The sequence below is a fragment of the Thermobia domestica genome, chromosome 9 (genome assembly GCF_964235325.1).
Source record: "Thermobia domestica chromosome 9, izTheDome1.hap1.1, whole genome shotgun sequence".
Taxonomy (NCBI): domain Eukaryota; kingdom Metazoa; phylum Arthropoda; class Insecta; order Zygentoma; family Lepismatidae; genus Thermobia; species Thermobia domestica.
This window is the reverse complement of record NC_137462.1, coordinates 27,087,299-27,114,550: the sequence shown is the minus strand read 5'-3', so window position 1 is coordinate 27,114,550 and position 27,252 is coordinate 27,087,299. Positions and strand designations below refer to the sequence as shown.

Genomic DNA, 27,252 nt, shown 5'->3' with positions numbered 1-27,252 from the left:
CGATTTTTTTAACGATTACCAATTAACAATTAACACCTACAAAACGTAATTTGATTAAAGTAAAAAAATATTTTTTTAAATAATTTTAAATAATTTTTTAAAATAATTTAGTCGTTAATTAATTTTTAACGGATTAATAACAAACCTATGTAATCCTTAGTGCTAATTCTCGGCAAATGGAGGATAGGGATTTGAGTATTCAGCATCAAGATATTTGAAACACTCCATTATTACTTCGTGCCGAAATCTACGAAACCAGAAATTTTCAAAAAAATATATTTCCAGTTCTTTTTCCTCACTTTTTTATTTGTTTAAAAATAGCAGAATAGCCTTGTAATACAAACATAATTATTACCCTGCAAAAACATACAGTCTTCTGTGGGACAAATAGTGGCAAGTACAGACCGCGTTCATATCACAGCAAATTATTTTTTATTTGCAACTGTTCTATCTGTGTAATCTACTTTACGTAGGTTATTATTACTAATATTATTAATTTCTAACAGTTCCCGAATTACACAAATTCAACGTAAGTAAATTCATACTTACATAAGAAATTTCGCATGGGAGTTAAATTTTACGAACGTTATTTGCATCTGAATAGTATTAGATTTTTAAATTATATTCTGAAAGTCATCCGTATTAGTGAGTGAGGCATGAACTACGTCCTAATTTGGCAACGATGCACTTCTTATAATCCATACAAACCACGGTGGGATCTCTACTCTATTTATAAAGCATATTACGTCATTGAGTTTTTGAATTGCAGTATTATTAAATAGATTTTTCCGTACTTTTCATACGTCTTTGTATGAAGTCTTAGATCATGATAAAAAAATCGACTTACGCAAAGAGCCTGAAACCATCTATTTACGTAACTCAAGGACTGTATGTAATTTAATTTTGACAAAACAGTAAGTTCCAAAAGATTTCTTTAATATATACATAATAAATTCGAATACTCATTTGAAAGTCCTAATTCGTCCCGTCAAACTTGACATTCACACTTACTTACACGTACAAATAGAACATATAAAATTATTTTCATACAATAATGACCAAAATCCAGTCATAATTTTATCAAAAATAGTAACAACACTCCAAACACATGATATAATGTGTATCTACAACAGGCACAAAAGAAAAACAAATCCCGTAATCAATAAGTGTACAAAAGTCATTAGTACAATATTTCTTTTGATTGGTAAATGGAATGAGAGTTAATCTTCTTCCTCAAACACCATTTTTACTAGCTCTAAGTTGCTGCATCTGGACTCTTCCAAACGCTGTGGAGTACCCCATCGCACAAGGGTCGGAATTGATGTTAGGCGCAATCTCTCGTCTTTCCGGAAGGCACATGTAGGTTGTTTCCACCTGAAAATAACAAATACACACTGTTTTCAGGGAAAAGATTTAAGAAGAGTTAGCACATTTTGGTAAAATACAAAAGGGCGTATTACGTTTATGGTAACGAATTTGGCAGTCTATGATACATATATTGTAATATTGTTTGGGTTTTCCTCGGAACTTGACTGCGGGTTAATCACGACGAAGAAGAAAGCCGCACTCCGCTTGCGAACTACATTATTACAGACTAAAAATATAGGTAATACATATACTAGCTATTTTTACATTAATCTTATGTTTTACACATCTAACTGCACAACACAGTTTGCTTAACCTACTTCTTACATGTTGTATATGTGGTTCCAAGTTGAATTTATTAGCTATTTTAACTCTTAAGAAAGATAGGAGTTTCTAGATTTAATTGTTTTATTATCTATTCTTATTTGTATTGCTTTGATTATTTTTTTAACATTACGGAAATTTAAGGCACATATTTCATTTGTAATAATATTTAGTTCACTTTTATTCATCCAGCTTGAAAGTTGGTACATTGCCAGTTCACAATCTGAAGCCAATTCGCTTCCGTATTTTCCACTGACTATTATATGTGCATCATCTACATATAGTCACACATGAACTGTTAATATTTTCAGAAAGGTCATTTATATAAAGAAAGAGAAGTAGCCCCAAAACTGATCCTTGCAGTACTCCACGATTAATAACTTTACTTGATACACATTTCGATCTTTGTAAGGTATGATACAAACCATTTATTGCCTGGCCTCCAAATACCATAGCAACGAAGTTGTTCTAGTAATATATTATGATTTACTAAATCAAAGGCTTTTGTTAGATCTTAAAATATTCCTATACATAATCCTTTCCCATCCAATAACTTCCTACAGGTTTCAAGAAGATGAAAAATGTTTGTCTCAATGAATTTACGTTTCAAGAAACCATATTGTGCGCTGGATAAAACAGAGTACCGTAAGACCGAGTTACTTTGCACAAAATATGAAAAGAGTTTCACAGTCCTCTGTCGGCAAAACCATGAACAGAAAAGAGGAAGTTTCAACTGGCACCCTAAGATAGAACATCTAACTGTATTTTGGCTATAATGTTGGCGGTTAACATCAGTTCTAATTACCGGAAGGATTCATTGTTGTAGAGGTATGAAAAGCAGTCACTGTAAAGGCCGCCAAAATTTGAAAGATATCACGTGGTACAAGATTTTCCGTCAAAGTTAAGTCAGTTTCGTAGAATACTACTGTGGATAATGGGACTTCGATGCAATAGTTGAAATTGAAATGTGAAACGTTTTAAAGTCATAAAAAAAGTAAAACTGGGAGAAGGCAGTTTCAGCCTCAACTCGAGGTTACTTTGCACCGGTCCAAAATACCGCTTAGATAGGAAATGATTACTACTGGAACCTCCTGCATTCTAAATTTAGGTAAATTTCCTATTTAGGAAGATGCCGAAATAAATTTCTTGTTAAAAAATAAATTATGAACAGTGGCGGATCCAGAAAAGTAGTTTGAGAAAGGCTTCACTCACAAACTTTTTTTTTTTTTTAATCATTAGACTTTGGGGGCGGGAGCTTGCAGCTCATACGCATAGGAATGACTAACATCACGGGCGTCTCTGGCGGGAGGACAGGCCTCCCCAATATTTTGACTACGAAATAAATGGATCAATGCTGAAAGTATTTAGATCTATATGGAAGAAATAAAAACATAAGCAGAACAAATTAAAATTATGTCTGTTCTTAAACATTAGGTTAATGTGATTAGAATGTCCGGCTGACGTGTGCCACTTTCAAAGATTTTTTTTTTTTTAAGGTTACGCTTTTTGGATAGTCAAAGTAGTCTTGGCTGCAGGCATACATTTTTTTCATTGCTTAACCAGCAAGAATTGGTTTCCATGACGAAGGGAGACTGGAGAAGGGAAGGAAAAATGTATAGAAAGTTTATATTCGAATTAAGAAGGGAAACTGACCAAAGCTTAAAACCTACTTTATTTTAAATTATAATTTGTAACTGTTTCGGATATCTAGCATATCCTTCTTCAGACACTATCGAAATTAATGAAAATACAGACATATATATAAATGTTCTTATAACAAAGTTTAAATTCTTTTAACAGACATATATATATAGTCATTGTTGTACTTTTTTTTTATTTTTATTTAATTTTTTCTTTTTTTTTCTTATTTACTGAGGCCGTCAGCCAATCCTCTAAGTCTTCGTGTTCACTTTCCAATTAATCACGTTCCTTCATTTTTGGTTCTTATAAGGGCCTTTTTTTTAAAATTTTCTTTTTCTCTATGCTATTCAAACTTCTTTGCCGTAATTCATTAATTGGTAAGCCCCCTGTCCAGTTCATCAGTTTATCTCTTCCTACCTTCTTTATCCAATCCGCTTCTTTCCACTTTCTTATTATCATTCTTTTCTCCATCTCCAATACTTCCGTCTTATCCCAATTAATTCCGTGATTCGTCTCCTTAACATGTTTGTATATGGCATTGGTATCTTTCTTCCTCCTATCATCATCTTCATGTTGTTTCATCCTTTCTTTCATTCTCTTTCCTGTCTCTCCTATATATGACATATCGCAGTCCTCACACCATACCCTGTAGATGATCCCTTCTTCCTCTTCATTAATCTTTTTAGTTCCTTTTCTATTATTCTTCTTTATTGATCTTAATAAAGTTTCTCCACTCTTTCTATAAGTTCTGACCCCTCCTTTCTTCAATATATTCTTTAGTTTCTCAGTTTCTTCTCCCATACTTTCTATGCCATGCCATTTTCCACTCTCATCCTCTTCATTCTTCTTTCTCCCTCTCTTCCTCTTCCTGCGTTCTTCTTCCTTCTCTAACTCTTTCTTGCTGTAACCGTTCTTCTCTAACTATAGAATTTCTGTATGCTCTCCTTCCTTCCTTCCTCTTCGTTCTCCATCATTTCTATTCTTCTTATTATATTTGTTATGAAATTTCTCTTTGTACTCCTATCCACGTCGCTCCTCTCATGGCAGTACACTCCCGCTGAGCACTCTTTCTGGTACCACCTCGTAACCAGCCCTTCTCCTTGTTTTATTATGGTCATGTCTAAAAAGTTTATTCTTCCATTTTCTTCCAACTCCATTCCCAAGCTTATGCCTTTTTCTTTATCTTCCACACTATCTTTCTCTAATTGTCTCCTAGTCCCTTTCCACAAGCCTAGACAGTCATCCACATACCTACAAAATATGATCAAGTTCTTACACCCTTCTTCTTTCACCTTTTTCTCCCATTTGTTCATAATTATTTCTGCCAGTACTGGGCTCAGCCTCGAACCTATACTGATTCCTTTTTTTATTTTTACCACTTTCTCACCGATTATACAATAACTGTTTTCCCATATTAACTTCAAAGCCTTATCACTTTCTCTTCTGTCCATCCTTTTATACTTTTACTACCCATTTCTTCCTCTATGACACTTATTATTGCTTCTCTACTAAGGCTCGGGAACATAGCCTTAACATCAAGACTAAACATAAGTTTTCTGCCTCCAATAAGATCCACTCTTCTTAACAATTCCTTGGCTTCTTCTGTGTTCTTCACTCTGCACGATTCTTGTCCTTCTCTTATGCTTTCATAAATCTCCTTCAACTCCTTCTCTAGTGGCTTCCAGTAGTTGCCTCTACAGTCTAGTACTGGTCTAAGCTTCACCTCTTTCTTGTGTAATTTTGGGAAACCTTTCATTCTTGGTATCCTCCCTTGTATATTTATCCATTTCTTGAAACCTCTTCCTTCTTTCATTACTTTCTTCAATAGATCCTCTTCCTTCATGTCCTTATCCCCTAACCTCATAGGTATTGTCACATAAATCTTCCAGTTTCTTCTTGTACCATTCTTTCTCCATAACTACCACTGCTCCACCTTTGTCCGCCTGTTCTATTACTATATCCTTCCTACTTCTCAACATCATAAGACCCCTTTTTTCTTCCTTCTTCAAATTCTCTTTACTCCTTTTCTTCATGCTGTTCTTCACTACCGCTACTGCTCTTCTCCTTATCTTCTCCCTCTGTTCTTCTTCTTTAACGTCCGTTAAGGCCTCTTCCACTGAGTAAATCAGCTCTCTAAAGTATATTTCCCCTTCTTTCACCTTGAATCTGTGACCTAAACTAAGAAGTTCTTTCTCCTCTTCCGTTATTCTCACGTCTCCCAAGACCACTACTCTTATTTTTTCTCTTTCTTTGCTTTTTTCTCTACGCCATCCTAAGGTTTTCCCTTTCTTCATCAGTCTCACTTTTTCTTTAAAACTTCTCTCCCACTTCTCCAAATTCTTCATAACCACTTCTCTTACAAACACTGTCAGTCCGTCTGCTATTTTACTTCTTATTCTCTCTGTAGTCTCTCTACTCCTTCGTTCTTCTTTATTTCTTCTAATTACACTCCACACTAGTTCTTTTTCGGCTTTTTTTAGTAGTTTCTTAAATCTCAGTGATGTGTGCTCCACTCCTTTCTTCATAATCCTGAGACCTCTTGGTGTTACTTCTTCCAAACACGTTTTCAGGAAACAGATATTTGATGTATCTTCACTATCTCCCTTCTTCTCTTATCTTTCCATATGTATATACTCCTTTTCAGTCTTGGAGTCACTTCGATAGTAAGACTATCGATATGCTATATATCCGAAACAGTTACAAATTATAATTTAAAATAAAGTGGGTTTTAAGCTTTGGTCAGTGTCTCTTTTGTTAAAACAATCAATCCAAAGCCATGAATAGTCTTACTATAAGAAGGGAAATCTACAAAGACAGAGAAATGTACAATGGAAGGGAAGGTGTAACAGGAATTTAAAAAGATGGAGAAATTTGAATTATATATGAGAGTGTGAAGATATATGTATTTGGACACATTATGATATATTTGATTTTGAACTTTGGGACATTTCTTTCTAAAATTCAACTCAGTGGAAAGCATCATCATCTGTTTAATGTTGAGTCACATTTCGATTTTTTTTCTAAGTCCATTTACTTTTCCTACAAGGAAGTTTCCTCGCTGTCTGTCATTTCTTTCTTACACATGTAATTTCTTAATTAATAAAACAACAGATTGTTTCCCTGTCCGCATTCCTATCATCGCCTCACCATGGTTTATCTACGTAGTAGACATTTTTCAACGAGACAAAAGAAACAGTCAATGATCAAGGATATTAACCCGGAAGGATCGTTGAATAAAACCGTTGGGAGAGTTTTGGAAGAGGGAGTTGGTATTGGATTTCAGACAAGTCAAGATATAGCAGCGCGAGGAATAATTTCCAACTTACCAAAAGTTATATCTAAATACTGCACAATGTGATTATGATATAATTATATTAACAGAAACTTGGCTTAAACCTGATATTGTCGACTCAGAAATGTTTGATTATAAAGTGTATAGGAAGGATAGACTATATTAAAAAGGTGGTGGAGTACTCATAGCAATTAAAAACAAGTTTGCAGCCACTAATATTGAGATACGTAATGAGCTTGAGAATTTGTGTGTTACGGTAGTTGCATATTGTAAAACATTTTATTTTGTAACTATATACTTCCCCCCTGTTTCATGTTTAAATCATTATTTAAATTTCTTTCAAATATTTGAAGAAAATGACTTGTTTCAGGAAAATAACGTATTAGTGGCTGGAGACTTTAATCTACCACTAGTTACAGGTACAGACTATAATTTCTTGAACGGTGGTGAATGCTATCGCTCATTAGCTAATTTTTTGAGCCTACAAAACCTTCATTCTTTAAATAATATAAAAAACTATTTTTGTAGAACTTTAGATTTAGTGTTTAGTAATATTTCGAATGGTATTGTTGTACAAAGAAGTGAATTGCCGATTATAAATGAAGATAACCATCATCCTGCACTAGAAATCACTATTCCGTTTAAAGGGCAAAATTATCCACTAAAAAATGAAACAAAAATTGTATTCAACTTCCAGAAAGCTAATTTTTTAAAACTATATCAATTAATTCGAGAAGTTGACTGGTCGGTTTTAAAACAATTTAGTAATGTTGATGATGCAACTAACGCATTTTATGATATAATAAATAAAATAATCATTGATACAGTACCTATAACGCGAAAATGTAGCATGAGAAAATATCCGTGCTGGTTTACAAAAGATATAATAAACAAGTTAAAATTAAAAGAACATTATAAGAAGCACATGAAAGACTCAGAATAAAATAAATATATGTATAAGGAGATAAGGAAGGATTCAAAGAAAATCATTCGTAAGGCGTATCAACATTATATTAGGGAAAGCGAAATTGAGGTTAAAAACGATGTAAAATCTTTCTGGTCATATATAAAATTTACATTATACAGAAGAATAATAATAGTGAAAGTGGTAGCATGACGATAAACGGTAATACATTGAACACAAACAAACTAATTGTTGATGGTTTTGCAAATTATTTTAAATCAGTATAGGGCTAATCCATATGAAGTGGTCCAAAAATGGTGAAAGTGGTTGCTCGACCATCTCCGAAAATTATAAAAAGAGGAGTGTGATGAACCTTGTGTATGAGAAGATCAATACCACGAGTCACGTTTTCGGATGTACAATTGTTCCTGAATGGCGGCCATCTTTGTTGTCGGCGGAGTGCCATTTTCTGCAGTTGCAAGAGTTTACGAAAACCACATTTGCTCAGGACTTACTAATCAGAGGAACATGAAACAAAAACGCATGTGTACAGGAGAGACCAAGGTATACGGAGAATATATAATCGTGTGCCCAAATGGAGATTCAGGGTTGCAAACCAATACATGAAATTACCAGAATAAGTACAGAAAAGTGCACGTTTCAAGGGGCTGTATTTTGGAATAGCATAAAGGTAGTGGTTCAGAATTTATGGTGTAAATACTAGGGCATGTACAGATTCTTCAGAAACATTCACAGCTATGATACGACTGTTGCCACAGAGTTATGGGGGTTCGAAAGTTGGAGTTTGTCATTTTTATGGCATTTTTGGGGCTTAATATCTCAGGATGGCAAACTGCTAAAAATTGCTGCTGCAGTAACAAAACAGTTCTGTATGTTAATAAACTATTACAAAAGAATCATGACTGATATTACATGGAGAACAAAGTTAGGACAATGTTAAGAAAGCACGTGCGTAACGATGCCAAGTCGGTGCATGAATCACCTTTTATGTTATGATCGGATGAATATTCATTCTACTTTATCAGGCAACAGGTGGGAGTGAAATCGCGGCCTAAATCGTTCACGTTGGATCTACCCATCTGTATTGTTTTTTGTTATGTATGCATTTACCCTCTAAATGTCAGTCAGCCACTTGGAGTATCCGTCAGTCGTTTTGCTACAACCACAGTGGAAGGTTGTTGTGTTGTGCGCTGAAAATGACCTCTCAGTGGGAAATGCAACTAATGAGGAATGCCATAAATCTACGTATGGTGTTTGTGCAAAGGAACTAAAGTATATTTCGGACTTGCAAACAGAAAGTCAGGAGCTGCTTCGTCTGCGAATTGGTTGTGAACCTGTGACAGTGTGCAAGTACTATGAAGTAAGATATTTAGAGCAATATAACCATCTGTTCGGTCGTGTGTGTTGTGACCCAATGAATATTCATAAGAAATCTATTAAAAAGTGAGTTCGAAAAATTCTCGTTGAACACATGTTACAAGAGAAGAAGACTGGTGTTCAGTTAATACCAGGAAAAGCACTTTGTCCCAATTGTTACTCCGCAGTGTTTGTACCCAGTACAAGTAACCTGGAAGATCAAAACATAAATAGCGATGTTGAATTTGTTCCGTCAACAGCCGTCTTAGAAACTTTAGATACAACATGATGTACGTTAGGATTATCGCCACCGTCAAAAATACGAAAAGTCAGTGCCGAGAAAAGGAAACGTAAGCTTCAACGCAAAATGGACCAAGTGTCACAAGCGCTAAGAAGACAATTATAACTTGCCTTCGAGGAAACTATAGAAGATGAAGACGACAGCGTACAAGTATCCTCGAACTATGAAATCCTGATACGTCAATTAAAAGAGAAATGTACCATTGCTACCAATGAAGAAAAAGTAAAAAATCTTAAGTTTGCTCCCATAAACATGGCCTCATAAGAAGATTGCAACTCAATTTAATGTGTCATAACGTCTTGTCAAGATCACCAGGAAACTAGTGAGTGAGCAGGGAATTTTACCAGATCTGGGGCACAAGCAGGGAGTATCAGTGTCACCAGAGACAACAGAAAAGGTTCTTCATTTTTATGAAGACGTTGAATAAAACCGTTTGTGTGCAGGCAAGAAAGATTGTAGACCCCTGCAAGACGTGTGAGGGTTCAGAAACAGAAACGACTGTTGTTATGTAACCTGAACGAGCTTTGCCTGGCATTTAAACAGAACCATCCAGAATGCACAGATATTTATAGGGCTAATTAAGTTTTGTGCCATGAGACCTAAGTGGTGCATTCTTGCCCGTCTTGCGGGTACTCATAAGTATCTGTGTATGTATGTACCATCAAAATATAAAGTTAATAATTGACGGGGCAAAGCTAAACGTTGAATACAAGGATCTCCTTGAGTTACTCGTATGTGATATTAACAGCAATGCCTGCATGATGCAAACATGCGAGCACTGTCCAGGAAAAGCTGCTCTTCTGTCGATGTTTGATGAGGCCATGGAAAGTGAAGTTTTCCCTGACATTATTTAATATAAGCAATGGGTTACAGTTGATAGGACTGAACTGATTACGATAGTCAAACATGCGGACGAATTTTTTGAAACATTATGCGAGAAACTCGAGGATCTCAAAACACATCACCACATTTTCAAGGTTCAAGCACAATACCTAAAATACAAGAAAGACAATCTCAGTGATTCTGAGTGTATGAGTGTATAGTTTTGGCTGATTTTGCTGAAAACTATACATTCATCATCCAAGATGCAATACAGTCCTATCATTGGGTAAATCAGCAAGCCACTTTGCATCCTTTTGTCTACTACTACCAACAAGGTGGAGAACAGAAGCGCTCTTGTCTTTGTGTACTAAGTGATCATTTAGCGCATAATACTGTGGCAGTTCACGTGTTTCAGCAACATCTTATCAGTCACATTCGAGAACATTTACCACACGTAGCAAAGATTACATACTTTTCTGATGGTGCGTCCAGCCAGTACAAAAACGAGAAGAAGTCAATCAGTGTCACCATGAAGCAGACTTTGGGCTCGAAGCCGAATGGCATTTCTTTGCTACGTCACACGGAAAACTGCATGTGATGGTGTTTGTGGTGTGACGAAGAGAGAAGTTGCAAGGGCTAGTTTGCAGAGGCCAGTTACTGATCAGATCCTTACACCTTACGATATATTTCAGTTTTGTTCAGAACACATCAAGGGTATCACGTATGTCTTTGTTTCCACTGAAGTCGTGTCTCAACATGAAGATGAACTGAAAGAGCGATTTGCGAGTTATCAGTCCATTCCAGGCACAAGAAGCTTCCATCGTTTTACCCCCATTTCTGAACATATCTGACGATGTTATGTTACATCAACAAGTGACGAATTTCAGGAGTTTCCTGTTGCAAAATGTGTGTCCGTAACACACTAAGAACTAATTCTGTTTTTTATACTGCTTTATTGCTCGGTGAGAACTAATACACGGAATACCATCCTCACGCACGTGCTTTCTTAACATTGTCCTAACTTTGTTCTCCATGTAATATCAGTCATGATTCTTTTGTAATAGTTTATTAACATACAGAACTGTTTTGTTACTGCAGCAGCAATTTTTAGCAGTTTGCCATCCTGAGATATTAAGCCCCAAAAATGCCATAAAAATGACAAACTCCAACTTTCGAACCCCCATAACTCTGTGGCAACAGTCGTATCATAGCTGTGAATGTTTCTGAAGAATCTGTACATGCCTTAGTATTCACACCATAAATTCTGAACCACTACCTTTATGTCATTCCAAAATACAGCCCCTTGAAACGTGCACTTTTCTGTACTTATTCTGGTAATTTCATGTATTGGTTTGCAACCCTGAATCTCCATTTGGGCGCACGATTATATATTCTCCGTATACCTTGGTCTCTCCTGTACACATGCGTTTTTGTTTCATGTTCCTCTGATTAGTAAGTCCTGAGCAAATGTGGTTTTCGTAAACTCTTGCAACTGCAGAAAATGGCACTCCGCCGACAACAAAGATGGCCGCCATTCAGGAACAATTGTACATCCGAAAACGTGACTCGTGGTATTGATCTTCTCATACACAAGGTTCATCACACTCCTCTTTTTATAATTTTCGGAGATGGTCGAGCAACCTGCTCTGGACCACTTCATATGGATTAGCCCTATATGATAAAAATATGTCATCATACAACCCTCCTGAGGAAGAACATATGGAGGTAAGCAACTGTTTAGAAATTGATAGAGTGTCGAATGAAGAGTATAGGAAAGCTATTTAAGAAGTTAAAACTTAAAACAGCATGTGGACCAGATGGTATTCCTCCATATGTGATAAAAGCATGCTCGGAAATACTATTAGAACCCCTGTCTATACTTTTCAATTTAATACTTAAAACCCAAACGTTTCCTGAAATCTGGAAAATTACTAAAGTATCACCAATCTTTAAAAATGGGGATAAGATTAAAATAGAACATTAAAGACCGATAGCCATAATTTGTGCACCAGTAAAAGTTTTCGAACAAATATTATATGATCGTGTTTTTAACCATGTAAAGAACTATATTTGTGAAAACCAGCATGGATTTTACCCTGGACGATCGACGGTAACAAATTTGCTTAATTTCACTCAATTCGTTCATGAAGCTATTCATGATCGTAAACGAGTAGACAATATATATTGATTTTGCAAAAGCATTCGACACAATTAATCATGACATACTACTTAGAAAACTCTCAAGGTTTGGATTCTCATCAAATTTACTAAAATTGTTTAAATGTTACCTGTATCAGAGAAAACAGTATGTATACTTCAATCACACAAGATCATTCAGTTATAATATTAATTCCGGTGTCCCGCAGGGCTCCAACTTAGGACCCTTATTGTTTCTACTTTTTATAAATGACCTCCCAAAATACGTTAAATATTCCAAATGTTTATTATATGCTGACGATTTAAAATTATACAAAGATATACAGGAAAATCAGGATGTATTAAAACTGAATGAGGATCTAAATAACATATATCAGTGGAGTATAGAAAATAAATTATATTTTAATACTAACAAGTGTAAATTCATGATATTTTCAAAGCAAAGAAGGTTAACTAAAATTAATCCCTATAAGATAGATAACAAAGTATTAGAACGTGTATATACATATAAAGATATGGGTGTTACTTTTAGTTGTGATATGTCTTTTAATAAACATACATTGTTGCTAACACATAACGCTTTTAAGCAATTAGGATTTATAATAAGAAACACGAAAATGTTTACAAACATTGATGTTATAGGAACTATTTTTAAAAGTATTGTAAGATCAAAGATGGAGTACGCCTTTGTGATCTGGACTACGAAATACGTAACTCAAAACAATCAATTAGAAGCAATTCAGAAAAGGTTTTTAAGGTATCTATACTACAAGAAAACTCGACAATCTGCAATTACTAATAAAATTTCGTATTCCAGACTACTAGGTGAATTTAATTACTCAACTTTTTCGGATAGATGTGTTATTCTAAAAGAAATGTGTTTATTTAAAATAGTAAATGGTAAATTCGATAACAGTGAGTTTTTGCAGTATATCAAATTCAATATAAAATCAAGAACTTTAAGAACGAGGAAATTATTATGGTATGCAACTGCAAAAACCAACACATACAACAACTCACCTTTAATAAGATTATGTTCATTATATAATAATATAGCTAAGAGTATCGATGACATTGACTTAAGTTTGAAAGAAAAAATATTTAAAAAAAATTATTGAACAGATATTTGTGTGAAATTAAGTTAAATGGAAAACGTAATTAATATTGGATATTACTATATTAACTACGGTAATGAAATTTGATTATTTTCTATTTTCATGTTATTGTAATGTACAATATCAATGGTGAGCACATGAATGTGTGCATGTGAAATGTGTGAGATATATATGTGTGTTCGTCCATATATATTTGCATGTATAAATATTGGTGTATGTATATGTATATGTAAGTGTATATATGTATTATGTATGTATGCCTATTTCTAGAATGAGAGCATGAGTTCGTGCTTCATAAAATGTATGCATTGATCTGTGGAATGTCCGTATACAAAGTTATATATTGTATTTGCTTATTGCTAGCTTAATATTCTTAATATTTTCATTTTTAATATTTTCATTTATAAATTTCTGTTTTACTTATTATTATTATTATTATATAATAATGTAATCAATTGTGTACACCTCCTATAATTGGAGAGATCTCTCTGTTGGAGGAAATAAATAAAAAAAAAAAAAAAATCTTGCTCTAGCTTAGGGAGCATTCATCATAGCCGACGTTGTATAGTTGTTGACAGCTATGTGTCGTTTACGACAAAGTAATTTTGTTTTTGAATAAGTCAACCATTGTTAAAACATTGGTTTTCCTCTTTGAACTTCATTGCCTCTTAATTCCCAACTACTTTAACGTCCAGGAGCTCAAGGAGAGAATTGGGCGAATGTCAACTCATCGCAAGGATCCATCGAGGAAGGAATACCGAAATGCACAAGTGAGTACTTGTAGATTAACCGATCCCAATCGTTGTTCCCTTCTCACCCATTTCAACCCCTTTCAACATCTCAATCTGTCTCTTTTGTATATGTTCGATTTTATTTAAATGCAACTCAGGTCAGATCCCATACTTTGTGCTCTACCGAATTTAGTATTTACGAAATCCTGGGTGCAACTTGTCAGTTCTAATATCCCCAATGTACGGTTTGTTAACACGTTATCTGAGCTATTGCACTGACAAGGAGCGACTGCACAAGAGTATATTTCATGCGAATACTGTAGAAGTCTAGCGAGGGACAACTATTATGACAATGTAGAAACTAAAGATAGACATGGGTGTTTAATGAGCGAATTGAGTTTGAGAAAAATGGAAAGATAATACATTTAGGAGTCAGATGACAGCAGCCATTAAAACGGAAAACGAAGTAAACGAGGATTGTTCATTGGACAAGTTCAAAAACATATAACGAAACGAAGAACAAAAAGGTAGATAATATACCTTTAAAGTTTATTAAGAATATAGAAGAAGAAAGAAAATCATAAAGTCGAAATTCGCAGTCAAATCAAGTGTCATCGTAAGACTTCTTTCACAGAGTTAAGATTTTGTTAGCTAAAAAATCAAAATGTATGATTACTATAAAGACACACTGCTGCAAATGCGTTTAAGAACACTGAGGAAGAATTCATCGGTAAGAAAGTCAATGTGAAGAAATTACCTAAGAACCATATTATATATAAACTTTTTTTTCCGGCATGTAGTCTACCAGTGACGGAAGAAAATTATAATCGTGTTGCTAAAGGTAGAAAAAGCGGACCCCATTAATAAAGTAGATTCCAGTTTAAACGTAATTTTGGCGTACCTTTAGTTGGGGTCTACTAGCATCCTAGTCCCCCCCGTCCCCCCCAATTTTAGCATGCCAGAGACGTCCATGACTTAAGATTTTTAAAAAGAGAAATCATGCAATTTGGGTGGGTTTCAGCCTAAAAGTCCCAAGTCCCGTAAATCTCCCACTAATTACGGTTGGGATGATATTCTTGGGCATAAGGAATAACAAAGGCAAACCAGTTCACGGGGATCTTTTTCTGTTCCTGAGTTGGCATTTTTATGGAACATATGCTAAACTATAAGAATGCGGTTCCTTTGCCGGTACCAGAAAATACATAATTTTCTTTACAAATATCGATAATTCAAACTAAGTACTGATACCGGTACCATCATTCTAATATCAATATTTGTAGACTGCATGCAGTTTTGTGTAGAAAGTAAAATGTATAAATTCTGAAGGAAAAACATTGCACAGAAACGTTATGTTCGTATGTTGAACATACTTTTTTGTATGTTGTTTTAGCTATGGGGTTACTTTGCACCAAAGTTTATATTTCAATAACTATGGTTATACTTAATGTTTACTAATGAACTTGCACTAATATTTTCCTTATATATCTAACTATTACATGTTTCATAAACAGTGTTCTAAATCATTACGTTTGTAAGTTACATGCGATTTTCGTTCAACTGGCTTAAATAATGTGCAAAGTAATCCGGTCTTACGGTATTTATAAATGAAATCCATTACACGATTGACCAAAATTTTCTCCGGAATGTTACCTATTATGGGTAGCAAAGAAATCGGTCTATAGTTTTCTGTTTCATTGTGTTTATCGTTTTTAATGTAACGGTTTAAGTGTAAGACGATGGATCCCTTATGAACGTGAAACTAGTTCATCTCATACAGAAAAATTGGGAACAACATCCAAACAAGTTCGCTTGGTAATACTATGTTTCTGCTTCTTTTATTGTAATTGTACCTGTACTTGAAGTGATTGCATACATTACGTAAAAGGAAATCACGTTTTCCTAAGTATCAAACATTTCTAAAGCCTTCCCCACTGATCTAGTGGCTAGCGCGTGTGCCTTTGGCGTACGTGGTCCCGGATTCGATCCCCGGTAAGAGAGCATTAACATTTGAATGAATTATGGTGGTTTGCATTCCACTTTAGGTCCAAATGTCATATAGCTTCATTTGCTGAAAATAGACGCGTAACTTCTACAAACAATTAACAATATCAAAAGCATGAAAAATAAATTTGAAAAACACGAATTATTCATATAACAAAGAATTCGATACAAAGTAAGTTACATCAATGTCATTAGAAGAAAAATTTAATAATAATAAGAAGAAGCATGGAAACTTACGTTGCTCTGTCCCCAACATACACAGTTATAAAATGAGCATCTTCTGGAGCGTCTTTTAATGCTTCTTCAATTACAGGTTCAGCTGCAAAAAAGACAATAATTACTATACAAATATAACAGTACAATAGATAGGAAGACAATACATAATGCTTCTGTTTCAGAAATAAACGATACTCCGTAGGAGTGAAATGCATACGGTAATGATACATATAATGTGGGAAGCTATACTGATCATAAAACTACAAACTTTATTGTACTTTATGGTATGGTGTAAAACAAACTTTAGTACAGCTCATTTGCAAAGAATTGTCAAAACGAAATCACAAGGGGTAAATACAGGAATCTCTGGATTACAAATCACGAACTATGATGCAGGTGAGGATTATAACCATTATAATCTGGAAAATTTACAAGTAAAATTTGATAGTCTACAATGAAAGATCAGTGTATACATAACCAGTCTTAAGAAACTACGGCATGCCTTTCATGCGCGGACATTTAATTAAAAAAAAAAAAAAAAAAAAAAAAAAAAATATATAGGGTGACCAAATATCCCGTTTTTCAGAAGTTATCCGATGTCCTGAGAAAAACGCAAACTGAAAGTAAACTAACTTTTTTTTTTCTTGAAAGTAAAATAACATTTTTGATTCGTAGTTGCATTGTGTAGTTTTTTTCTTTTTCTTTATTTTTAAAGGGTCTCTCTTTTAGACCAAGAAATTCAATTATTAAATAATATGATTTTCAGTAGAAAATCGATGCCCTTAATTCTGTAGTTTAAAAAGCTAGATACCTGCTCCGCACTGGCATGAATAACGAAAGAACAGTGACTAACAGGTGATTGTCCAATTATGCTAGTCTGTCGAGTGTTCCGTTTTTCTTCTCTCTCTCTAAATCTGGTCACAATAAATGACATGTATACAGTCTTTCATCTTCTGGATAATGGTACAACCCCCACCGAAGTCAGGCAAAATCACAGTCTTTCATTTTATGTGAATAACAGTCCAGAGATAATTCCAGACGGTATAGCATAGACAGCCACCAGAGGTTAAAAGCATCAAGATGTGGTATGCAAAGTTTAAGTAAACAGGCAGCGTCAGGGAAAGAATTCTTGGGACACCCTGTATTGTACATGAGAGGTCAACTGTTCCAAAATGAAATCTTACTTGATCGGGGATCGAACCAGGGTCCTCACGCTTCAGACGTAACTGCTCTACCATTGAGCCATCGTGCCCATACAAACTATTTTAACGAACTACGGTCGTTTTCATCAGTGTAGATTAAAAAGAAAAAGGAAAACTTAAGCTGCTGAACAATTCACATTAAAAAGTTGATGGAAAACTCAAAGATCATGGAAAACTGTATACAGATGAGTCCTTGAGAATTATTTACTGGTGATATAGTTAGATTCTGCATTCATTGAACAGAGGAAAAATCACTGTGACCAAATTTGCGCTCGTACAAAAACTAATCACTTAAGAAGGCAACAACGCTTATGTAAACCATTAAAGGCTTCCAACATATCATATCATAATGTTCCAATATATCAAGATATGGTTGAAAAAAGTAATATATTTAAGTTTCTAATATGCCTTGTAACGTGGGTTCCTGTCACCACGGTTTGACGCGTCCTCGTGCTGAGTATCGACTAGAAGGTTGGAGGTTAGTGTGAATATATTGAAGTAAGCAGTCGTGGATAGACAAGGAGTGGTCCTCTGGCTTGGGAGTTTGACGAGAGGCTAACAACCTCACCCGAAACAAAATTCAGAAATGTTCACGAAAGTCTAGGATCAGGACTGATAAATTAACACAACCTCAACAGTGTAAAACGGACATGACATTTCGAACATAGCATGTAAGGTTAAGAAGTGCGATATTATTGTTCAAAATATACATGCCCCACTGAACATACGGATGACGATATAAAAGACAGTTTACGAAGCAGCCGCCCTGTATTTGACAAACTCACGCGATCCCACACGAAAATTCTATTAGAGGATTTCAATACTCAGGTGGGATAAGATATGTTGCAACCAATTTCAGAAACGGAAGTCTGAACAAGGCATGTAATGACAATGGCGCTGAACTTGACTCTCGAAATTCGCAACATCCAAAATCTTATAAAGAAAGTACATTCCCATACTGCGACATTCATAAATATACTTGGACCTCACCAGATGGAACGCTAATCAACTTGATCATGTTTTAGTGGATACAAGAGGACAGCTTATCATAATTGATATTTGGTTGTATAGAGGAACTGATTGTGATACTGACCACTGCATGGTACTGGTGATTGTAAGAAGATTGCCGTTGAGAAAAGAAAATAATCAGCATCTAATAATGGACAGGTTTAAAGGTTAATTAAAAAAAGAAAAAAAAAGAAAGAGAGAGAAGGGACGGGACGAGGCGGGACGGGAATACCAGACTTAAATCTTGAATAGAATTTCTATTTAAGAAAGTTAGGAATGCACTAGTGTTGAAGATACCATTAAAATTTTACAAAAGAAAAACTGGGGCACAGGAATTACATAGAAACAAACCATGATCAGAAATCCATTAAACTAACAGAGAAGAGAAAATACGCGAAACTGCGTTGGCTTCGAAATCCGAACGACAGAACTGCACAAAATTTCGTTGACATCGGATAAGAAACTTCCAACACTGTTCGAACAAAGAAACGCCATTTTATGAAAGCTAAAGTTATTGAACTTCAAGATAACAGTAAAAACAAAATATTCGGGACATGTATAAAGGAATCGACGAATTTACGAAACGCTATCACTTGTGCTTAAATATTAAAGAAAGCGGATGCAATAATCTCACGGATACGGACAGCACTTTCAACAGGTGGAGATTTTCTTTTGATAATTTGCTGAACACATACGGGAAAAAAGTTTTGGAGAAAGTATCGAATGCATGAGAGTCTAACCAAGCAGAAACAGAAATTGGTATAGAAAAATTAAAGAAACAAATCTCCGGATGTAGACGAAATTCCTGCTGAGTTAACTTTAGCTAAAAAGGAGAAAATGTGGAACAAGATATACGAACTCGTTCTCTTCATCTAGAACAAGGAATTGCGACAACAATGGAAAGCATCCATCATTATTCTAATCCAGAACAAAGACGGCAAAACTAATTGTAGCAATTATCGAGGCATCTGTCTTTGGTCAGCACTTTATAAAAAGCATTCACATATTTTACTAGCAAGACTGATCTAGTACGTAGATGAAATTACTGGAGATCATTAGTCCAAATTTGGGTGAAATCGATCAAATATTTACCATTTTTTCAAATACGCCAAAAGAAAATGGAAATGTAACTCCTTGGTACATCAGTAATTTACTGATTTCAAAAAGGGCATATACTCAGCTAGGAAAGTTTTTTTTTTTTTTTTTTTTTTTTTCATCGAATTTGGTGTATCCGAAAAGCTGGCTAGATTAATAAAGGTGCGTTTAAATGAAACCCAAAGTAAAGTCCGAGTAGGGACATACCTGTCCACAAGCTCTCAAGTCGAGAATGATCTGAAACAAAGAGATGTGTTGTTGCCATCAAGTTCGTTCTGAAACCTATATAGATATACACATCTATGTAGATTCGTATAAAAGGGTATATATATGTATGTTCTAGCGTAACTCTGGAACACTTGGAGCAATTTTAACCAAACTTGTTACACACGACTTACAATTATAAAAAAGTATACTGTGGAGATAAAGGAAAGGGTAACGGGTCAAAATAATCGAAAATGACAGATATTAGTGTCAAACTCTTCATTTTTGCGGTTGCTAAGATTAATACTAACACTCCTATCGTTTAAGTCCAAGTTCAGCCACCATCGGCATGAGAAGGGGGTGAAAAATAAAACATCCAAAATGACCAAGATTAGTGTCGAATCCATTTTTCGGATTAGAAAAAACGACTGATTTGTTTCAAACGACCTTTTAGCACAAAGTCAAGCTTGGTTTTTGTCATGTCACTTTCCTTAGTGGTGATTCGTTGGAACAGTTAGTCTCTCTTCCTTTTCTTTACAGTTTAACGTCCCGCGATTATGCACCGTGGCTAAGGAAAACGGTGGCGATATTAATGAATGAAATAGCAGAATGAAGAAAGAGGGAAGAAATGGGAAAATCCAAAAGAAACTCATGCAAACTGTGTTTGTCCATCGCAAAGTGCACTTCGTGGGAGCTGGAAACGGATGTCGCTATTTACAGTACTGTAAGATTCTTACTGCTTATATGTGTGCATTAAAAAAAATCTCTCAGTACAGTAAAGGCCTACATGGAGGTAAAAAAGTTGATTAGAACATACAAGACAAGAGTCGGACATCATAGAAGATGGACAAATACGTCTAGGAGATGATGTAACAATAGACTAAGGACTAAGGAAGAGAGCGCCAACAAAGAGAAGCGGGATTTTAGTATTACACAGCAGAAATTTGGAAAGCTATTTATGCTTAATTACAGCTCAGAAAAAAAAAAAAAAAGTACCGTGGAATTGTTGGTTGCTTCAATAAGATATATATTAAATATTTTTTTTTTCAATTGCTCTTACCCAAATGCACCCTTTTATTTATTTTTCATTTAAGTGCATAAAATATAAATACAAGAAAAGGTATCAATGTGATGTAGCTTGTCGAGCAATAGTAATCTAATATATAATCTTCACGAACTATTTAGAAACATCCATACTGACCAACAAGAATAATGACTTGTATTGAGCACTGTTCGGAAACGAAATACTTTTCTAAATAACTCGAAAGATGGATAATTGTGTAAATTCAAATGAATACATCAAGAAACAAATGAAACTGAATATAAATTCCTTTGATGCTGCAGGTAAATAACTCCCCAGACATTCACATGGTCAATATCGTACAATGCTTTATTTATGTCGAATTTTGAATCGGATCCCATTGAGTGCCCAAAATGCAACTCTGTCGTGTTTTAGTACACATATGAGACTACAATCTGAACAATTTTAAACAAATTCACAGGGACATTTCTATGCCAAATTCAAAATTCAAATCTTAATTTGAATTTTTGAAGTGTTATTTTTTATTTTACAGATTTTTCAATATAGTACAACTTGTAGAGCAATTTTTAAGCTTTCCAATGGTGTTTGTTTCGCGACCTTAGTGCACATATTAACCATATTATAACAATGTTTAATAATCACTGTAACTGAAAAAATGCAATTTTTTGACATTTTTGAACACTTTGTATGGAGACACTTTCACGGGGGGAGAGGTAATATTTGGAATTTTTTCATCTCCCACTGTAATAAAGCTGTACACCAATTTTTACACAAATCAGAGGTGGTCAAGTCTGAGGACTTGTTGATTTGACAGGGAATGTCCCTTGTTCCACTTGAAACCAAGTCTACATTCGACCAATATTACTTCTAGTCATTACAGATGGGGGTTCTTACTTTGGATTAGCATTGTCAATTAGTATTGCTCCACTGCAAAGACCTGGTGCACAAAGGTTTTCCGAACCGGCTTCCGACCAAACAAGTTTTCCGAAGTTTGCGTTGTAGTGTTCGTGATAAAACATGAGTGTCTGTCTAGCTATATGTGCGAACACGCACCGATCTATGTCAGATAGTCACTACTAGCTAGGTTTGCATTTAGTTTGGTTCATATCAGAGCGGTGGAGGCCCCACGCTGAGGTGTGTTCGCCGGAACAGGCGCTAGCGACATTTGTATGCGCGTGAAGGAAAATTTTTGTTTGTTAATGTGGCGATAATTAAAAGTACTGCCAGTTTTCGTATCTTCGTAAGGATACTGATGCAAACTTAGCATTGTGGTGGCTTCGAAAGTCTTAATACGCATAGAAAATTTGCTAGGAGCTCAAGCTAGAAACCGCGTAGTGGCATGGATTGTGTGTTGTGTCAGGTAATGACAATGTATACTACAGAAGGCACGAAGATAACATTCACAGAAACTTTTTTAAGTATTTGTTGTAATAATCATAAATCCAGCTTTATATTTTAAGAAGTTACAGTGTTCAGATTGAAAATACCCTAGCACACATATTAGGAGTAGCAGCACGTGGGGTATGTTCCGTAATCCACTGGAAAATGGAATGTCTATTTCTTGCGTCCTTATACAACACCAGAGTTATAAAGGATGAGAAATACTATTAACATGGGCTCTCAACAACCACCGGGGCTTGAATCCAGCAGAGTTGACAGGTGCATAAATCATCATCTAAGATCAACCCTTACATTAAAAGCCGTTTCCCACCACACTATCTCGCTTCGCAGACAGCTGGATTACAAGGTTAAGGGTCCGCCGACTCCATTGGAAAGCAAGGGCTACAGGAAGCATTAAAGAGCGAACGCAGATCAATAGTACAAGAGAATTGAATTTTCTAATTTTACGTCCCACGAATATGCCCTTCAGGTTAAAGGAGACGGATAATTAATGAAAATTAATTATGAAATAACTGGCGGAAATTTCGAAGGAAACGAGAAAACCTCGACAAAACATACGTACATGTTGCTCACCAGAACCTTGCGTGGATGAGGATCGAATCATGGAATTCTATCACCAAAAATTAGCTCTTTATTATTGAGTCATTGTGTTCCCGATACTACACTGTTTGAAAGCTGGGACGAGCCATTTCAATTTAAAAAGTTCCGCATTAAATATATTAGAAAACTGCATATAAAGTGAAGGGGGGAGGGGATGCTGATTGCTGAGGTAACATGTGCTGTACTTATGAAGAATTATATTAGCTACTTATGATATTGACGCTTACATTTTCTGCCACGGTATCCCAGTGTGCAGAAACATAACAAATTCACGTACTTAACCAGGAAATGCCCTCCTACTACGTTATAAATTATTTATTATAGCAGGAGTCCCATTCCCCGGTACCTTGGGTACAGATTCAAATCCCCCCTCTCGAGACAAAGGAGCGCATCTCATTCCAGGATACAAGTTTAAAGATTTTATCATAATTTATTCCATCGTGTTCTGTTAAAGTTTAGTTTGATCTCGTAAGTTCCACACCTGAAACGAAAGAAATCAAACTAAATTTTAAAAGAAGACGATAGAATAATTAATGAGAAAAGATTTAAACTTCTCTCCTGGAAAAGTTTAAGAAAATGAGATACGCCCTTTTGTCTCAAGAGGGACGAATTTATGCATATAAATACATCGTCCGGACTTACACCATACAAACCTACTTGTGCTAGGTATCCACTAAAAAGCACGAATGCCATATAACTGAATCAGAAAGTGCAAAGCTGAGGTGTCTGCGTACGCTAGGATAGTGGAAACAGTGTTCCTCATGTTACTAGATGGTTTACTTTCCTACATCTTTCTTGTTATAAATTATGGCTTAAGACAGTTCATCACGACTTCCTTATAGTATATTGTGTTGTTAAAAGCGTAATTTAGATTACGTATTTTACATTATCTGACGGATTTCACCTGTGACATCCATCGTAACATTATTAGGGGTGTCACAAGTAAAATCCCCATATATTTTGATTACTTATATATATTACCCTTCTCAGGGAGGGTTCTAGAACACTGGCCCGCATCCCCACTGATCGTAATAAAGAAAATAATCAACCTGGTAATTAACCCACCCAGCTCACGCCGCTAACCGAACCCGGATCTCCCACACTAAAGGCAGGGCGCAAAATTTCCGGTCGCCAATGGCGACTAGAAATTTAGATCTGGCGACTTGTGTTCAATAGGAATGGTTTCTGCCTAAACGCGTAGGGCTGCGCAGTTTCTGTTTTGCACGAAAATAATTATCAGTGAGTGAGAGAAAGCACGGAATGTGAAGTCTTTCTTTATCAACCAAAGTCCGTTTGGAGGGGGGACGACATCTCATAATTTGTACGTGAGAGATACTGGCGACCATCATTTTTGGATTGACGAGTGCGTCTGATTTTGAAATTTGCGCCCTGCTAAAGGCATTGGTAGTTTTAAATAATATTCGATATTTTTCCTGTACATTCTATAAACTTAGAGTTCCATAAACTGGACTGTCATTTCCACCTAATTACTTTAGATACAAATATTCCGCTCGTGTAATTTCCTTATACATTCGTCTTTCTCTTTCACTGTCACGTAAGATGTTTGACTCGTAAAATGCTCAGGTTATCTCCTCTTACCTTTTTTCTCCTACTTCCAAATACAAAACGAAAGGATTACATCTGGATGTGAGGGGTCAAAAGAAAGAAAGAAAAAAAAGAAAGAAGAAACAAAAAGGAAAAAAGTATCATATTATACAACCTTGATGTTATACAACCAGTATTATACAACCTTGATGTTACATAAAAGGGGTTAAAGTCCAAACTTCGTCGTCCGTTTCTAGCAAAATTTTGGAAATTTACAGGGAAGAAATGGATAATTTACTCGTTTGTGTCGTTGATAATATGTAACGTGTGTTCATTTGTTTTTTATAAGCGGTTATAAAAATGGAACTATTAGGCAAACGGAGGGAACTACTTTGCACAAGGTTAAGTCAAACCTTGGGTAAGTCAAACCTCTTATAAACTAATTCGCCCAAAACGTAGCTAGTGATCACAATATGCAAAGTGAAGCGAAATGAAGTATCTCAAGTTAATGTGCAAACCCATGACGCTCAACTATAGAAATGTTCTAAGAGTTCAAGAATCCACATAATTGCGAAATTTACATCAGTAATGTGTTATGTTACTTTGGAACAGAAAATGCAGGAATCAAAACTTATCAGGATAATACCTATAAAGTCTTTAATAAAGTACAAATGTAGAATTCAACACGTAATGTAATTTTATACCATATACAGTGTTCTGCCCTATCCTCGTTTATGATACCACCTTCGCTGACAAGCCTGTTCCATACGGACGCACCCCCTCGCAACCGCTCCTGCCCTGATTCGGTTAGATGGCATTCGTACTTTTTAGTGCTCACTCAGCACAAGTTGGTTAGTTTTTTTGTACAATACTTCTGGATGGCATTTAGTATCCATCGACGGCTTCGGAGCCGGTACTGAGACTTATAGGGAGCGGCTGTAAAGCACCCCGTTTATGCATATACCACCATCGTTGACACGTCTACTCCCTACAGAGGCACCCTGTCCATAACGCTCCACCCCCTCCACACACACAATTCTGCGCTCCTACTTCCATTCGGTTAGATAACATTTGTGCCTTTTAGTGGCGCCCTGGGACAATTTAGTTTGTAATTCATGCACTGTAGCTTTTATGCCTTACGTTTACATTGTATTTATACTCATGACTATCAGTCAGAAATAACGAACCGTAATCACTACCAAGTGATTTGGGGGAGGAACTAAGTAACATCCATACCTCCTATCGTATATGTACTGAAGCCCCCTAAAGTGAATCTGTACACAACCTAACATAATATTAAAGAAGTTAGTGAAATCATAACATTACATAGAAGGGAAAGAAAAAAAGAATTTTGGTCGAAGACCTGGCGGACGTACAACTTCGGAGTAACGTCCACAACGCCACTTCTACATGAAATACCATAAATTTTCTACGTAGTGCAATAGTAAAAAGTATCGGCTTAAGTTTAGGGTAATAGTTAAGAACAGCTACTTCTCATCTCCCGTGCACGAGGATACTTCTTACTGTTGCACTACCTACAGAAATGATTCTATATCATGTACAAGTAGTAATAGAACACAAATAAACCCATATCATGTTGTATTTGCACTCCAACATGGAGTGAGAATACACCGTGATTTGCGTTTGTGTGTTGTATTACCACTTCTACATAAAATAGAATCATTTTTGTAGGTAGTACACCAGTAAGTAGTATCCACGTGCACGGGACATGCGATATGTGTTTTCAAATCCCCCCCCCCCACACACACATAGTCATACACTAAGTACAAGGGCACATTATTATTCTTCCCATACGATATAAAACGACAGATATTCCTAGAAAAACTTCCCTAGTACAAGGGCAAGAACTAAGTCTGTTACCTACTTTTCAACATCCTAGATAGTCAATGAATAATTCCTGAAAGTATGGCGTTTCTCATCCTTCCCTAAATGGGAAGTACGGCTCCTTAACTATAACCAAAAATTGTTACATTTCACTTAACTTCAGTATTCCGTGTGCTTCACAAATATTTAAAATGTTTTCTTCATTATTTTTGCGCATCCGTTCCACCTATTCGCCATATTTTACAACTACCATGCTGCTGAAACCTTCCGCATCCGGCAAATAGTACTAACTTCCACATATCTTTTCTCGTATTAAACATAACTCTCCTGCCGAACTTATATTCCTAAACATCAAATAAAAACTTCAATTATCATTTCTTACCTCATTTCTCCTGTAAATTTTCCTGATTTTTATAAAAAGCGGATAGGTAACTCTAAACCCAAAGTATCCATGTGCACAAGACATGCGATATGCGTTAAATACTCCCCCCCCCACACACACATAGTCATAGATAAAGTACAAGGGCACTACACATGCAGATATGAAGTACAGGTACGTTCTTTTTTATTTTCGTATCAGTCGATAAGTAAATGAAAGTCGCTTTGTTACCACCTTTGTAAGTTTGTACGTACTCAATGAATAATCCCTAAAAGTATGAGCGTCCTGCTCTTTCGGCAACTGATGCAGCTTTATGTATACTATATCCGCCCAACCAAATATTAGCTTAGAGAATCGTTATATTAGCACAATATTTATTTAGAATCCATGCGATTACCTTTCAAACAATCTGGACACCAACTATTTCCTTCAGAATCTTTGGATCCTGTAAATAACAGGAACACCATTTTGTTGTTTTGTAACTTCTTTATTAAATCATTAAATGCTTCGTGTCCTTCAACTTCATGTCTTACAACCATTTCGATCTTCTTTTCAACCACACCTACTGGAACGTTTTGTTTCTATTATATTATGCCAAAATTTTCTAAACTACGCATAACGTGTTACAACTCAGTACACTACATATGCGTGGAATTTTATCACATGCGTTGACGTATATCCATTC

General features: G+C 35.5%; 1 protein-coding gene across 1 annotated transcript; it reads right to left on the bottom strand.

Moving 5' to 3' along the window:
• Nucleotides 1-295: 295 nt before the first annotated feature.
• On the bottom strand, nucleotides 296-27,252 carry LOC145694499 (thioredoxin domain-containing protein 17-like). The gene is made up of 3 exons (XM_081770802.1): nucleotides 26,965-27,252; nucleotides 16,268-16,349; nucleotides 296-1,374 (listed from the first exon to the last, which is right to left on the bottom strand). Exons 1-3 carry the CDS (start codon nucleotides 27,104-27,106, stop codon nucleotides 1,221-1,223), a joined length of 378 nt encoding a protein of 125 aa, XP_081626928.1. The 5' UTR covers nucleotides 27,107-27,252; the 3' UTR covers nucleotides 296-1,220.

Bases quoted from the DNA above. Each gene is read 5' to 3' on its own strand.
- LOC145694499 (XM_081770802.1), bottom strand. From the start codon at position 27,106: ATGGTTGTAAGACATGAAGTTGAAGGACACGAAGCATTTAATGATTTA. The intron at 16,350-26,964 runs GTAATCGCATGG...TCTTTTTTGCAG, and splicing joins GTGTCCAGATTGTTTGAAAG to CTGAACCTGTAATTGAAGAA. The intron at 1,375-16,267 runs GTAAGTTTCCAT...TGTTATTTTCAG, and splicing joins TATGTTGGGGACAGAGCAAC to GTGGAAACAACCTACATGTG.